We start from the raw sequence: 16801 nt of genomic DNA, 5'->3' as shown, positions 1-16801 counted from the left end.
ACAAATCTGTGGCCCACACGTGTGTCAGCTTCAGGCAGCCTCCTCCAGCAGACCGCTTCAGTTGCACCTCGAAACCACTGTGTGGAGAACACCCACCAGCATCGCACTAACCAGCAGATAACCATTTCCATTTGACTGATGTGGAAGCTCAGATACAAAGCTGTCTGGAACCCACATCCTCTAACTACTGTCTCAAGCTTCGAGCATCCAGCCTCGTGTGGCCCATTTTCAGAGGGAGGTAGCACAACTTTCTCAGCCTGAAGCCAATGGTGGCTGTGGGCTATCAGCAACTTTGAAAAGCTACCTTGGGTCAATACATCCCACAGGGTTTATTTCAGGTCACGCAGAGGGGCTGAAAGTGCCACTGAACAGACTGTGCTTATCTAGGCAGTGACAAGAACAACTGAGGCGTCCAGAAAAGGCTATGGGGATACAGAATAGAGAGGAAAAGAAGGTCAGCTCTAAACTTCTCCTAGCCCTTTAGGGGCCTCAGAGGAAATGTCTTGACTTCTCCTCCCAACTTTCCTTCCCCTTCCTCATCCCACCTCTATTCTTAGAAGCTTTGTCTGAGCACTGGGAACAGAGCATGGTTTCTTAATTCCTTACCTCCTATTACATCATATTTTGACTCAGACTGCTCAGGGTGGTGGCAGAGGTTTTAACCTTGCATAGAGCCACTGTTTTTGTTTACACAAAGGCTGCTTTCCCATTAAGTAGGATTTACTCAGCTACTGCAACACGCTAAGGCAGGAGATCAATCTGTTTTGGTACCAATGATTTACTCCCTCCAAACAGTATTATGTGGTCCTGCCTTGCCCAGCTCTTAAGCTCTGCGCTCACCAGAGAGCACCTGGTGCCAGAGAGTTACCTGTTCTCACGCTCCACAAATCCTGCTATTGGCAGGATACATGAAAACGACACCAAAACACACTGCTTTTTCCTCCCTGCTGCCTTCAACTAGACCACTTAATCACATCTGAAGATGAAACTGGCTCAACAAGTTGGGCAGCTTGTTCTGCTGCCGGCCAGGGAAGTGGCTCCTGCACTGCTGCCAGCAGACAGCAATAGAAGACACCCAGTCCCCAGCCATCCTCTGGGGATGTCTCCCATCCGGAAAAACAAGTGGAAAACAGTCACCCTCCTTCCTTAGTCCCATTACTACCTACTCTATCTACCCCATCTAATCATCATGACATCTGAGTGCCTTTGTGTGTCAGCTTCCTGTGAAGTAATCACCTAAATCCCCCTTCCAAACAAAGCGGACCCTGCTGAGGAACTCACAATAGGTGCCTTTCACAGGCAGGACAACCTTGGCCTCATGGCACTTCTGACAAAGCTTCCATATGTGCACCAGTATGGGCTGATCACTCAGATCACCACCGCACATGATAAGGGCCTGGATATTTGTGAAGCAAGAGCGCCTTACAAAACTTCCCCATCTTTCTGACAAATCAGATATTTACTGTTTTAAATATGCTGCAGCACATTTGCCTGCCACAGCCTTCAGCCACCCTTGTGGGTCTGTCTGAGGAGATAAAAGGGAAGCACGAGCTCCGAGAGGCGATGTCTGTCGGTCATCCCCACTCTCAGAGCACACTTTGCCTTTGTTTACTCTTCAACCCCCAGCTAGGGATACTTTTTAATTTTTCCTCTGGCAGATATCCCATTTTTTCCTTTCCCTGGGGGGGATCAAGGATGATAAGTGCTATTCTAACAGAAGCCAAGTCAACGATAACCTTCGGGCATGTGGAGTGAAAAGGTATTTCTATAGGCCTGGCTGGGATTAGATGCAGAATGGATCAATGAAAGATCCCACCGTTTGACAGTTATAGCATCATTCATTAGCGTTGAGATTTCAACCTGAATCAACAATTGAGTTAGAGGATTGAAAGAATTGCCTTCAGTATTTGAAACAGAATAAATTGTAACAGGCCTGTAAAAAGTCTCCTGAGGTGTCTCTCTTTCTCTCCCTATGCACATATATATATATAGATCACTTTTGCTGAACATTTAAAATTAGATGAAAGTTGCTGAGCTTCTACATATGAAGCAGAAAAAGCTGAGCTGCTTATGAAAAGTGAGAGGGGAGGAAAAAAAAATAAATGTATTTTTGGTCTGCCTATCCAAGCACTTCAATAGCATTCTTGACTGTGGGATCCAGGCACTAACTTGTTATTCAGTCACTCACCATCTCTCTCACACATAACAATGCAAAAGGAGCTAATAATAAACAGCACACCCCCTCCTTATACACAAACACACATACACACACACACACACACTTAGGAACCACTTGTAAATGAGCAACACTGATCCCATCCACTTTTGTTGTCGTAAAACTAGGGCAAGCTCTCTCTCAATTAACTGCTTGGTACACAGAGCCCTAAAAGAAATTAACTACCCAGAGGACTTAGACACCAAGTTTTAACTCTCAGTTCTTTATCATCCTTTCATTTCTTGATCAAAGACCCTCACTTTTAATTTGCTACGAAATTAAACATGAAGAAAGCAAGCAATTCCACAACTGGGTGAAGAACAGTTACTGATTAATTAGCATTATAATGCAAGACAGTCTGGTTTCACAGTACAAGCTTGTTTTGATAGCATTTTTTTTCCCCTGTAAAGGATATCTTCAGGTTGGCACAAAACCTATGTAAAGCATCAATGCCAAATCTTTCCTCTTTGTTTTGGAAAGGCAGTGAGTGTAACTATAAAATGCTCTGTGGACCAGGTGATCTTAAACCAAGACCTACGTCCTACAGCCCAGCCGGTGCAACGGAGTGACAGTGGGGTGGCTGCACAGTGTCCCCTCTGGGGACAGTGCACTTAGGGCTGGGAGGTGGGCAAGCACCAACATCATTTACATTGCCCCTTGGTTTGGTAGGCATAAAACCCAAGGCAAGCTAACCTGAACCTACATCCATCTCTCAGTGCAGCTGCAGGTTGATTTGGACACAGGATGATGTTTAACCTGTTGGCTGGTCAAGAACAAAGTTCAACTCCCTCCTACAGCTTGAACAACTATTTCCCTGTGACTGTTTTCTTGCTGTATAAAATCAACACAGCTTTTCCTGTTGGCTTGCAGAAAAAGAAAACAGTATAACAACAGCCAGATTTTTATGAAGTAGCTACCTATATATCTAGTGGTAGTGTAAACACACGTCAAGCCAGGAGATACTGGAGGAAAAAAGAAAGATTTTAACTATGGGAGGAACTGAGACAGCTTTCCATAGCAGATCATAATCAGCATACAATCAACACAGAAAGCTTTTACAGTAAAGGGATTATTTAAATTATGAAAAAAGCACATTATTTACATGTCTGTCTGGTTCCTTGTCTGTGTTCTCACCGAGGTCAGTTTTGAAACTGCAGTTTCCAATTAAAGAGCTTCCTAAATCATTTACTAACTATAAATAATTCAAGAACCCAAACAGCAAAGTTGATGCACTCAAACCATATTGTGCCAGTTGCCCTGAGATTTCGGCTCCTACTGTTCAAACTCAAGCCAGAGGCTGATCTTTAATTTGTTGACACTAACAAAATTAGAAGTAGTAAGTAGTCATCACTTAAGCCTATATCCCATCCCCCCCTGACTCCCCGTGCTATTAGTTTGCAGATAGTTGTTTACTGCTGATTGGTATCGCCACCTCCATGTGCACACGGAACTGCCACCAAGCCAGCTGTGTGTAAAATGAAAGCAACCCCACGTTGTACATCTGTAAGGCTGACTTGAGTGGGTAAAGGTTTGGAGCACACAGTCTTTACAGTAGGAGCTCTCTCAGATGAGAGAAATCCTTCTCAGTAGCTCTGCAAAGCTCCATGCACATAGCCCTGTGATGCTATAAATAATAATTACACTAATAGAGTCTTGTTTACTGATTGTAAAAAAGGACACTTGCTTGGAAGTGCTCACCTGGGAGTTCCTGCTGGCTTCCAATACCTGCAGAAGAGATGCTGCCCATCAGCATTGACGATATGGGGCAGGTCCTTGTATGGGATGTTTTGAGGACTCCGCTTTGGGGAACTTTCCTCTGGCATTCTGGAAGAATGACCTGCAAGGTGTTGGAAGAAACAAGACATAGTGTAAGACAGGTGAAGGTAAGATAGAGACTGATGGGCTTGATAACCAGAGACATTCAAGAAAGTCAGTGTCTCCCTTCAAAACCCCAGCCAAAAAGCCCCCAAAATCTTTACTGCTTTAAAACAGAAACATAGCATTTTGTGTTCAGAAAAAGGTCCCGTTTTGGGGGGAACACACACACACACAGGAGGGGAGGAAAGGAGGGAAGATCAATCCACCATCACCACTTCATTAGAGCTTGCTTTCCCCCACTTCTCCCATCTGTGTTTATTTTGCATCATTTTGCAAAACGGATCCTAAAAAGAATATTTTAGCTGCAATCAAGTGCAGATTGTGCAGCAACCGCCACAGATATGAAAAGACAGCTGCATAAAAGATTTATCTCTGCCTTAACATCTCGAAACAACAGCGGAGAGTATGTAGCAGAGGTATCTGCCACCGTGTCATCATTAAGATCTTCTCTGACATCTCAAACCAGGGTGGTGGCGGCGGCGGGGAACGAAACATTTCCAGGAGAATTTGCAACAAACCTGTTTTCATCCTGTGCAAGGGTTTGCATTCTAGAGAGGAGCCGGCATCACAAGTCAAATGCAAGTAGACAAGGCTTTTTGCATCTCGCTGCGGAGACGCGTTCACACTCCGCCAACCACGCAGCCCCCACGGTCCCCGGTGGGTGCCCGGCGGGTCCCTCCCGGGAGGCTCCGGTGCGCCGGGCGGGCTGCGCGGGGCTCGCCGCAGCTCTTCTTCCCGGCTCGCTCGCTCTTTGAGGAAAGTCGCTTGGGTAATTCACCACTTCTTGTGCATTTCACCACTTTTTTTTTTTTTTAAAACCACCCCCCCTCTTTTTCTCTCTCCCCCCCCCCCCCCCCCCCTTCCCTTCTCAAACAAATTGCGTGTGTGGGCTGAAGTGGCGGTGGTGGGAGGGGAGGTTGGGAAGGGTGGGGGAGAGGGAGGGCTGACGGGTGGGAAAGCTGCAGTCCACTTTCCAGAAGCTGCTGCACACACATCAAAGGCACCTTGAACACATGCAGCTGGAGCAGCTCAGAAAGTTCCTGCCGCCGCTGCAGGTTGTTTGCGACTTTTACTTCCTTCCTGCCACTTACTGTTCGGAGGCCACGGCGACGGGGGGGGGAGGCGAGGGAGGGGGAGACCTTTTTCTCAAAGCGATCCCCGCTGCGAAGCCATCTCGCGTGTAAGCGCAACTTCCCCAGCCCCTCGCTGCCAGGCGGGGACCGGGAGGGAGGGGAGGAGGAGGAGGAGAAGGAGGGATCCAGGCACCGACGCGATCCCAGGTCGCAAGCCCCGCACACGCATCCTCCTGCCGCGGCGAGACGGGCGGCCAGCCTCCCCGCTTCCCCCTGCCGAGCCGAAGCCGGGCGGCTCCACCGCACGCTGCGCACCGGCTGCTCCCGGCGGCAGCGGCGGAAGGGCGGATGGGTGGGTGGGCGAGTGGGCGGGCGGTGCCGCGCCCGGGACGCGGTCGCTGCTGCCCCCCCAGCCTCGGCTGGTCGCCGACCGAGTGAGCAGCCGTGCCCGGCGGGGAGGGGGGTGGGAGGGAGGGGTGGAGCAGATCAGAGCGCAGGAGTCCCCCGGTGACCCCCGAGCCGCCTGGCCGCGGGGAGGGGGAAGAAACCGCCGCGCCCCTCCCCAGGGCAGTCGCGGTGGGGGGGGGCTGCTCGGCCCGCGGGTGGGTCCTCACCGGCTGAGCCGCCGTCTGCCTCCCCGCTGGCTTCACATGGCTGCGGGCAGCGGGGGCAGGCACGCAGCCCCCCCCGGCTGACAAACCCGGGATACCGGGCTCCTGCCGTAGGAGTGGCCGCGCAGCTGACTGCCAGCCAGTGACAGGTTTCGTACCCCGCGCTCCGGGAGGGGAGCTGCGAAGCCGTGCTGGGCTTCCCCGGGCTAACCCGCTCTTCCTCGTCCCCAGCCCACACTTCACCGTTTGCGTGTCGATACGCGGCTCTCCGGGCTCTGAAGCCACGCCGGAAAGGTTGAGTCGTTCAGATGCGTTCGGAGGAGCAGCCGAGCCCCTGCCCTGCACCCTCACTCTTGGTAGCGGCAATTTATAAATGCAGCGTGTGCACACAGAACCCAATGCTGCACCCAGTCACCACGGACTGTATGCAATGCATATGTTGTAACTGTGTAATCTGAGTTCTACTTGAGGACATATGACACTTGCTTATAAAAATTGTCACAGCAAGGTTCCCTGAAGTTAAAACAGCTTCCAGCATTGCGGCATCCCAATACTGGGTTCTGTCATTTAATACTGGTAAGTGCTTAGCATGTATCGAACGCTTTGAAATTGTTTATAGTAAGGTCACAGATTCAGGCCTTTCACTCTTCAGCAGGGTAGCACTCTCAACTTTACTTCTTACATGCCTACCTATACTTGGCAGTCTCAGGCCTCTCTAAGATGTGGCAGCTATTAGGAACATTATTTAAGGCGAGGCAGTGTGCTCACTGGGTGCAAACCCAGGATCAAAGGCTGAAGAAAGCAAACAACTGCATGCTAATAGTTATAAGAATAAATGCAGAACCTCAGAGATGACCCATATAGAAATAAAAAGGAAATAAACCCCAGATTTCTTCCTCTCACACTGTCATTTATATTAAATGCCCTAGGGGGAGTTTGAGGTATAAGCGGCAAAAGCAAAATTACATATTCCTGTAACTGCTATTGTTTGGGGGAAAAAAAATCCCAACAAATGCAAATGAACATTTATGGTTGTTTATAATGAGCAAGATTTAGATCAGATGGGGTCATAACCAGAGCCCTGGGAAGTGTACAATTTGCTGGGCCAGCTACTGTCTAGGCATGGATGGGTGGAATTAAAGAGCTATCACAAGCCAGCTCCAGAGGTGGAAGGAGCCAGGGCATATATATTTATTTAAAGGATACAGATCAGATAATAACTGGATTAGAAGAAGAAAAGAACGAAGGAAAGAAGCCTCTTCCCCTGCTCATACAGTTTATCTGCCAGGAACACTTCACTTCTTCCTTACAGGCAGCCAGGAAACCTGATGCCAGGACCAGGCTCCTCTCCTGCTGTAGTGCTGGGAATATCCGTGTTCCCGGGGCCACGGGGCCAGAGGGGGGGGTTGGGGGGGCAAGGGAAAAAAAAAATCTCTTTCTAAAATTCAGGATAAAAATAGCATCTCAAAGAAAATGTTGGGACACGAGGGCGAGATCCTGTCCTTGAGAGCCTGCCCTGATCAGGCTGGATATATGACTCTCTTGATGCCCTGTTAACCTCCATGTAGCTAATACTGGAGGCATCAGGACTGTGGTCCAGCCTACGGTCTCTGCCAGACACAGATTCTCACCACTGTACAGGAACAGAGGATCAGCCAAACCCTCCTTCCCTTCTCCTTTCTTCCTCTTCTCAGCTTCTTTGAGCCCCCAGAAATTTGAGGACATTTCTCCTCCTAGGTAGCAGACCCTCCCTATCTAGTGATAACATCATAAAAATGAATGAGAAGCAACTGTTGACTAGTTACCTTATTATTTGATGGAGTTTAAGGTGTGAATGAAAAGCCACCTGAGGATACTGGATTGTGTTTGAAGAATTCACCTAGGTTATACCCAAACAATATACAGGGCTGTAACGGAGCAATTATTGCCTACTAACTCCCTGTGAGCAATCAAAGGGATGTCTGAGCATGCAGTATTTATGAGACTGTAACATCTTCTCTTGTCTCAGTGGAGGGAAGTATGTTTTGGAAATACAGTTTAAGCAAAATCAACTTCTTAATAAAAACCCAGAAATACACTTGATGAATCTTTATACTAACTCAGTAATTGCTTAAGCCTTGTAGGGAAAGGTGTTTGGTTTATTAAAGGCTGAGCCTTCCTTAGTTTAAGCATCTCTGTTGAATCCCAAGGTACTTACTGGATATAGAGAAGAGTATTATGTCCTCAAATAAGGCAATTTTTAGGAAAAAAAATCAATTGCTGGAATGGCAGAGAAAACACATGTAATGAAAGCTTGTTACCACAGCAAGGGGAGAGAGAGAAGGAGCTAGAGAGAGGGGAGAGGGTAGGATGGGTGGGAGGCAGCATAGCGGGCTGTGTAATTTTGATGGTGAGGTAAGGGAATGAGACAGGATTGTCTTTGTTGTTGGGCTTTCTTTCATGGAATGACTTCTTAGTGGACCATATCTAGTTGGCATGCAAAGGTAAATAGACTGTATGAAATCCTTCTGCTCTGCTGGATGGTACCTTGTGTCTTAATTCACAAAGGAGTATTTTTGCTGGAGAATTTGATTTGATGGGGTGTGGGTACTAAACCATTTGGGATTCTGCTTACCAGGACCACAAAGAGAACTTCTGCTGATGAGAAGGGGGGGAAAAATAATAGAGCAGGAGGATACAATAATAAAATATCAAAGAAGTCTGTGGTTACAAAAGAATTTACCCAAACAGAAAAATGCTGGAAGTTACAGTAGTCAGGGAGCAGCTGGAGAGAGCAGCAGACAGTGCAGGCGCGAGAACACAGGGGAAACAATGGCAGATGAAGCATGAAGAGGAAGAATTAAAATCAAGTGAAAGGCAAAGAAGCCAGTGCCAAAACCAGCTTGTCAGTTTAGAGTCATTATTTAGATTTTGTGCTTCCCTTTGGCTATTTTATTAAGTTTATCCCTAGCCAGAGTCCAGTCATTCAGTTTTACTTCTTTGTGTAATCTGCCTTTGCTTGCCTGTTGGTATTCTTGAATAAGACATGTATGGAGGGAGGAAACAGGAGCAGGGGGTGGGATAAACTGCTTTCATTTTCCTGTATAATAACTATTTTAGTGCCTTGCAGCCAAAAAAAAAAAACAAACAAACAAACCAAAAAACAACCAAAAACCCAAAAAAAGAACTTGGTGTCAGGTAAAGAAGAAAATGTTAAAGGAAAAATATTTAATTAATCCGTTTAAGCTTAATAGTATCAGGAGAGATTATTAACTAGCTTGGCATTGGTCTGCAATTCTGCTGTCTCATGTACCTCTTCACAAATTAGTGCCAAGTGAAATGGAGAAGGCTTGAAGGGTTACTGTAGGGATATCTGAGTATCACAGAAATTGTTTGCAGGCTTCCACTGATTTGTTGCCCATCAATAACTTCACTTTCCCTAACCAGTGGGAACAGGATTATTAGATTAAGCCACGAGTGGTTCAAAACACCCAAATAGGAAGTACAGTCAAGTAATAAAGTATTTAAATGAAAATAATTAATGGTAAAAATAGCCCTATTTTTTTTTTGTAGGTAATAAAAATTCTGCAAATCATGCTGTCATTAGAAGTCGCTTACAAAGCCTTGACTGCAAACAGTAGCTAGATGAGTGAAGTGATTAGTGTCTTGCCTGTGTGCCTTATTTGACAGGACCAAAAATACACACTTAAAAATACACTCTTTGAACATAGGTTTCAGTCCTTTAAACTGATGTATAGAAGATGACCCATCCTACATACATGCTAATTTGAGAGCTGGTTGTTTTTAATTACAGAAGCAATACACATTTTGTTTGGTGGTTCATTTGTTGGTGGGGGTTTATTTATTTATTTATTTAAAAAACCCTCACAAGAATATTTATACTGTGTTCTGAGGTGTTCTTAAGATGAAATACATAAATGGCATCTTCCAAAGGTAGGAAATTCAAAAGGAAAGGTGGAAATTCTGCCCTAAACTTTTGTCTGCAGAGGGGAATTTGCTAAGACTTATCCTAGCAACCTTCTTGCCTGAGAATAACTCTGCCTTGGGAATAAATAATGTTTTTTATAAAAGTCTGGAACTGTGCAACCTTAGCAGTGTCCCAGGAAGGAGCTGGTCTGCCCTGGGAGCTGCAGAGGACAGCTCACTGGTGCTCACAGGTTTATGGAAATGGCAATGAGGTCTTCCAGGTGCCGGGCACTGGAGCGCACAGCTGCAGATGCTGTGCCCTGCACGTGTCAGCCCCACCAAACTCCCCTTCCTCCTGAATTGCTTTTGTTAGTATTTTTTAAAATCCTTTTCCCCTTTGTCATGAGAAGGTTTTCTTTAAACATTTGTCCCCTTTTATCTCTGCATCCCAGTATTGGTTTCTAAATAGAAGTTCCCGGTGCTGGTGTATAATTAGTTCAGTTTTCTCTCTGGATTCACTCCCAACAACAAACTTCAGTGGTTTATACCCTGGATAAACAAGCACGTTGCTGTGGCACTGCAAGGGAAATCCCATCTCTGTGAGTTCAGATGGATTAACCAGTTGGTTACAGGATGGTGTTTCCTATTGTACTGTAATATGACCGCAGTAGCCATATTACTATTGATAAAATGCTGGTCACCTTGGTAGAAACAGGGTTTTCATGGTGGAAAACATAATTCAAAGCTGCTGTAAAGGAAAAGGTTCCAAGCTTTAAATTTTAATATACATAAAAACCAGAATAATTTTTCTCCAGGTAGAATTATGGTCTTACTGAGAAGTACCTGACCATTCCTCTTCTCCTTTCTAATTATGAAGGAATACCGCATAATCCACTTTATAAACCCAGCATCATTGTATCAGAACTAAACAATATTGCCAAAAGATAGAGCTATTCTGTCGTGGTTAGAGTGGGGCTTTATTTTGGTAGCCAAACTGGAAGCATTGACTGGAGAAGAGTTATTATTGTGCCGCCTGGTTTCCTTGCTGCTTTGCGATTGACAAAGCATCATTTATCATGCTTTGCATTCCAATTTTTCTTTGCATGTTTTCCAGCTCATCATAACATAATTATGTTTCTGTTTCTTCCAGCCAGGGGCCGATACTTTCTTTTACTAAGACAACAGCTGCACTGCACAACCTTGATGAATCCCCATAAGGGTAAAATGTGTCTGTGGTGCTTGTTTCTGCCTTGGCAACCCAAATGTTCAAGCTCTTTTTTTATGACAAATGCTGTTCTAAAATGCACCCAACCCTGATGCTTTCATAGCAGTTCTCAGAATGAGGTTTTATATTGTAATTTAGACTTGAAATATTAAACAACTTGACTGGTTTGTAATGTTAAAGACTTCTTTTGTAGCATTTCTTTTTATAGTGTTTACAGTTCATAAACACTGAGATGAAATTTCAGACAGCCATAGTTACTGATGTGCAATTTATTTTTGAATGGAATTGATTTATCTGTGAAAATCAGCACAATCTGGAGGTCTTCTTTGTGCCCCTGAAGGCATCTTAAGGGAGCTTTCGTGGTACAGGTGAATCATTTCCTTACTTGGCCTCAGTTCGTCCAGCCTCACTGCAAAGTGGAGGTAATTATACCAACCTCATCTGTGAAGTGCACTAACTGCTAGTGATGGAAAATGCTATAAAAGACCGCAGGTTTTTTATTATTACTTACCAAGATCTTTTATTTAACTCTAATTTACTGCTTTGAACCTGAGATTTCAAAGTTCTTTAGAAAGGGAAAATAAAATTTTATGAAAGGGGAAGTCAGGGCAGGGAATGGTAGGGAGCAGTGCTGGAGGCAGGCTGAGGGCAAAATCTATTTTTAATGCTCCTGATTTTGTTTACCCATTTATACCATTGCTAGCTCCCATCTAATCTTGAATATCCATCAGAGCACTGGGAACAACAGAGCAGTAACCTTTTCAGTTGTTAAAGATTACACAGATTTCCAAGCATAGGGAATATTGTGTCCTGGACAAAACCACCCCCTGGCTAACTAAATTCTTCAGGGTAAAATTTTCCCTACAGTTTTGCTTTCTATCCTGATCTGCTGGATGTTATTACTGCTGCCACCACCATTTGAAGATTGGTTGTATTTATGTATAAAAATGACAATAATTCTGTACACGGAGGCAAAAGTTGTAACTCAGATGATCTGTCCTGTTTACACCTATGTGCAAAGTGATCTGAGGAGACTTTGGGATATTGGAGCACGTGAGTGTATGTAACAGTGGTTTAGTTCTGTTCACCACATGCGATTCAGGATGCAAGTGCCTGAAAGTCTATCGGCTGTGGGTGGAAACAGTTCCTGCCCAAAGGGTTAAATGCATCTTGTGTCCACAAATGGTGAGTCCAACTCAGCTGTTGTAAGAAAAGGTGGCAGTTTTGTTGTTTTGACTATACAATAAGTGTATAGCTCATGGGAAGAGCTTGCCTTCTGCTGTTTCTTCCTTATAACCCCATGGCAAATTCTGTCAGGTTCCATTTAGCTATATTTTAGCTTTTTTTCCTCATTTATCTTTGGTTTCCTTACTCACTCCTCTCACACATGTTCCGTGTAAGATGTGCATTTTCTTTCTGATTCATGGACAGTAATTACTTCCTAACATCTGCCTAACAGAGTTTTGAAGAAAAGTAACTCTGCAAATACTAAGGAAAAAAATATTAATGTATGAAATCTTTGAAATCTCTATTACTGAGGTTTGTTATCCACAGCTGACTGGATTCATTCCCAGCCAGGAAGCTGGTTCAGCAAAACAGCTGCATTAGTTATTTAACTGGAGGCCTGATTCTACTCTTGCTCACAGTGATGTAAATCAGGAGTACTACCAGAGAAAATAAAGAGTATCCCCAGTGCAAAATGCATATTAGAAAAAAAGTCAGCATTATAGTATGGAACAGCTAAGAGAATTCTAGCAGACAATGCCATCCTGGCATGGGATGCTGTGTTAGGCTCTACCTTAGTGTCCTACAGAGACATTACTCAAATAGACTGCTCACTCCTGAAAGCATTCTCCTCCATGTGTGTGTATGTGTATATCTCTCTGTATTCTTTCCTTTGTGTGTGTGTTTGTGTGTATCCATTCTCTGTGCATATATATATTTTGCTGGTCACCTGGTGCTACTATGGTGTGTGTGCTACCATGGTAGCACCAAGCAACCAGCACAATTAAGGCCCAGTTGTGCTCAGTGTTGCACACCAACACCACAAATTCACATGGACCTTGTTCCCTACTAAGCACCATCATCACTGCTGTTTGCATCTGGTTCACTGCTGTTCCTTCTCACTTCTTTAATTTTTACAGTATCTGCTACAATTTCTACCTGCCAGTGCAGGGAGACACACTCACTGTTTTTTCTCCTAGGCTGAATTAATGGATGCAGTAATTAACCCAGAAGAACTTGGGGAAAGAGGATTTTAGATGAGGAGCATTGCAGTGAAAATGAGAACAGACCATCCACGGGCAAAGCATTTCCTACATAAGATGACAATACTATATCTCAGGACAACATAGAATTGTTACCAGAGCCCCATGTGCTTTCAAGATGGACATCTTCAATCCTGAACACCAGTAACACCCTTCATGTTATTGTAAATTAGCAGCATGTGCTCTTAATAACATCAAAAGTGCCCAGGTGCCTGAGAGAAAGATTACCCTGCAGCCCGTGGAGAAACCTATGGTGGGGCAGGTGTCCCTCCTCAGCCCATGGAAGATGATTGGGAGCAGAGACCCCACCTCTAGCCAGTGAAGAGGCCCCACGCTGGAGCAGGTGGTGATGTATGGAAGATGCTGTGACTCATGTTGGAGCAAGGCCCCAGCAGGACCTGCAGCCCATGGAGAGGGAGACCCATGCCAGAGCAGGTTTGCTGAGGGGACTTGTGACTCTGAGGAGGATAAGGCTGGAGTAGTCTGGGCCTGAAGGATTGCACCCCATAGAAGTGACCCACGCGGGGGCAGCTGGTGAAGAGCTGAAGCCCCATGGGAAAAGACTCACATTGGAGATGTTCATGGAGAACTGTCTCCCATGGGTAGAACTCCATGCTGGATCAAGGGAAGGGATTGAGGAATGTGCCCCCCACTAAGAAGGAAAACAACTTGTGAGGAACTGACTGAAATTCCCCATCCCCCTCTCCCCCTGTGAGACCTTGGGGGGAGGAAAGGAGAGAAATCATGACTAAAGTTAAGCCCACAAAGGAGGGAGGGGTTGGGGGAGATGTTTTAAGATCTGGTTTTACTTCTCATTATCCTACTCTGGTTTCTCTCTGTGTGTAGTGTAATAAATGAGATGGGTTTCTTTTTTATCTCCTGTTGAATCTGTTTTGCCCATGACACTGATTGCAGAATGATCTCCCTGTCCTTATCTTGACTCCTAAGCCTCTCTGCATATATTTTCTTCCCTGTCCAGCTGAAAAGGGGAGTGATAGAGTGACTTTGGTGGGCATCCAGCCTCCAGCCAGGGGTAAACCACCACAACAGTTCTGTGCTTTCATACTGGCATCTATTGATTATTTTCACTTGTTGACTTTTCCTAGTACATTACTGAATCTTCTCTGGAGTTACAGAAACTTTTTGTGGAAATCTTGGTTTGGAGATGCTGACCTTTCAGGAAAGAAAGGCTGAGCTCCTGGGTGTAGCTATCTACATGAAACTCTGTCATCCCAGACCTTGGGGACTTCTGAGGAAGAGGAAAGGTGGTGGAAGGCTGCAACATTCATCACCTGAGCAAGAGAGCACAAAGCATCTCTCTTCCTCCTGTGCAGTGAAATGTGTATGAGACATTGAAACCTCTGAGTATGAACAATCCAGCACAGCACCCCTTGGTCATTCATATCTATCTAATGACCAAGTATATTTTTAATTATCAATCTGAGGTGATGATTATGTTTTTTCACTAGACAATACCCAAGTGTATTGTAAGAATTGTTGGGAGCGAGCCAGGGAATTTGGAAGCAAGATATGAAACATTTGGGGTTTTGATGCTTAGGAACATAGGGAAGGAGGTTTGGAAGATTGCCACATGAGGTGTAATTTGGAAGATGCTACTTTTCTTCATCCTTTTTTTCTTTGTGGACAGAAGAAATTTTACTTTTTTGAAAGATCCCAATTTCTCTTCTATATTCTATGAGGTACTGCTGCTCTAGAATAAGTGTTTGCTTGCAAGATTTGAGCAAAATCAGCTGCACATTTATGGGCAAGTGTAGGTGGGTAATTAAAAGGGTGACGGTATTGCAGATCCTTCCAAGTTTTTATCTCCTAACTCATGACATCCCTTGCAAATGAACTCACAAAACTAGGGTCTGGTGACTCAGATCATGGGGTGAAGGAGAATATCTGGTGCCTGGCCTGAGTCAGGATGTGTGCCACGTGCTGATAAAGCCCTGTTAGGTGGTCCATCCTTCTTGGTCCTGATGTGACCATCTGTCTTCCCATCATCTTGACACCTATGGATGGATGGACAGTTCAGGCTATCTGCCTGCCTCTGGGATACAGTTTCATCATGTGGGTTGGAGCTCGAGCCCTACATGACAAATGCTGGATATGGATGGGGCACCAGGGGAATAGAAGAAGTGAACCACCTCCAGCTCAGGGCACAGGGCTGGACACAGACAAAACAGCATTATCTTCATAGCAATTTAGGGACAGATAACTCATGCCCACGAGGGGAGAAGTCAGTGCCTCTCTTTGTCAGAAAAGCAATGCAGTTTGCTTCATATTTGGTAACCCACTCACAATAACCCCTGTGTGAGGAAGGATTTTTAATGCTTCTCTGTGGCACAGTTGTGTGCCAGGCTGGGAGGTTGCAGCAAATGCAGAATTCATTGGAAGGCACAATGCTGGAGACCCTTCTTAATTTGCACAATTGGCACAGAGGCCCTGCAGCTTGGTGAATACTAATTAATCTCTCTGACTGGTAGGAAAGCATCATCATCCTGGTTTAGCGATGAGGGACAAAGACCAAAGAGAGTTGCAGGGGCTTGTGCTGAGTGACAGATAAAAGGCACAGCAGCCAGAATTACGGTGGTCTTTGGTGTCCTGAATAGTAAATCTCCCAAGTTTGCCAAGATCACATCTGAACAGCAGGATGGAGGCGCTTTGGGGCTTTTCCCTCAATCCCTGTCCCTGACAGCTCAGTTCAGGGCGGTTGTCCCACCGGAGTGCTCAGGTTTCCCTTCCTGGAGGTGCGTGCCAGCTCTGCCTTAAGCAGGCAGCTGGAAACCAGCCCGGTTGTGCACTCAGTTCTGGGAACTGTGAAGCGCTCTCAGACCCTGCATTTTGGTTACAGTCTTTTGGTTACTCGCGTTTTCATGTGACAGTTTGTTTCAACACACGCAGCCAAATAATGACTAGACAGGGCAAGTTCCTGTTAGTGCTTGACTACCGGCGTGCTGGGAGTCACTACAGAGTCTCTAGATTATGAAAGGGACTAGTGCAGGCTAAGAAGGTGACATCCAGGGACAGGAATTGAGCATGGAGGAATTGGCGACCAGAGCAAAGAGCATCTCCTCCAAAGGAATTCCAAGACCCGTGGCAGTAGCGCTCAAGGAGCGACCATGTAGGTCAGGATAAAAAAAAAAAATGATAGGAAACCCCCCAATGATTTGAATGGGATTTATTTTAGAACCTCTGCCTTGCTGAATAAAACCTGGGAAAGATTGAGCGAGTCTAGAGCATTTTTTTAGCCTTATATCCTGTGGCTGCAGCATTTCGGAGCCAGCTAAAACCTGATTTAGAATGTCTCTAGTATTTTGCCGCTTCTTACAGAGTATAGCTTGAGAAACATGACAGTTATTTCTACTTTCTGTGGTTATAGTAGCCCCAAGTTCTACTATTCAGTGTTCACTTCCCTTCCTGAGTTTCAGTTTTGGTCTCCATTTAACAGTATTTTTGACCCTAACACAGTTATACCCGTAGTTTTCTTACAGACATTAAAAGCACTAAAACTAACAGACAGAACAGCATTTCCACAAACTCCATCCAGTTATATGCTTTTGCATCTCCATTCCCATCTCTGCTGATCTAAAAGGAGAAAAAAACCCGCTCTCCTATCAGCC

The 16801-nt window shown here is 45.2% G+C and overlaps 1 protein-coding gene across 4 annotated transcripts in view; it reads right to left on the bottom strand.

Moving 5' to 3' along the window:
• Positions 1 to 6144, bottom strand: part of MGLL (monoglyceride lipase) — a 61855-nt gene extending 55711 nt beyond the window's left edge. Inside the window, exons 1-2 of one of the 4 annotated variants that reach the window (XM_084269704.1) lie at positions 6021 to 6144; positions 3914 to 4052 (exon numbers count right to left, since the gene is read on the bottom strand). In XM_084269704.1, the coding sequence (XP_084125830.1) occupies positions 3914 to 4038 (125 nt within the window). In that variant the 5' untranslated portion in view covers positions 4039 to 4052; positions 6021 to 6144. Of the gene's footprint in view, positions 1 to 3913; positions 4115 to 4611; positions 4878 to 5780; positions 5795 to 6020 lie in introns of those variants that run through there. The other 3 variants (XM_084269705.1, XM_084269703.1, XM_084269702.1) reach the window with 3 other exon arrangements.
• Between the last annotated feature and the right edge of the window lie 10657 nt (positions 6145 to 16801).

This window comes from Gallinula chloropus (assembly GCF_964237585.1).
Source record: "Gallinula chloropus genome assembly, chromosome: 12".
In the NCBI taxonomy this organism is placed as follows: domain Eukaryota; kingdom Metazoa; phylum Chordata; class Aves; order Gruiformes; family Rallidae; genus Gallinula; species Gallinula chloropus.
This window is presented reverse-complemented; position numbering and strand designations above follow the sequence as displayed.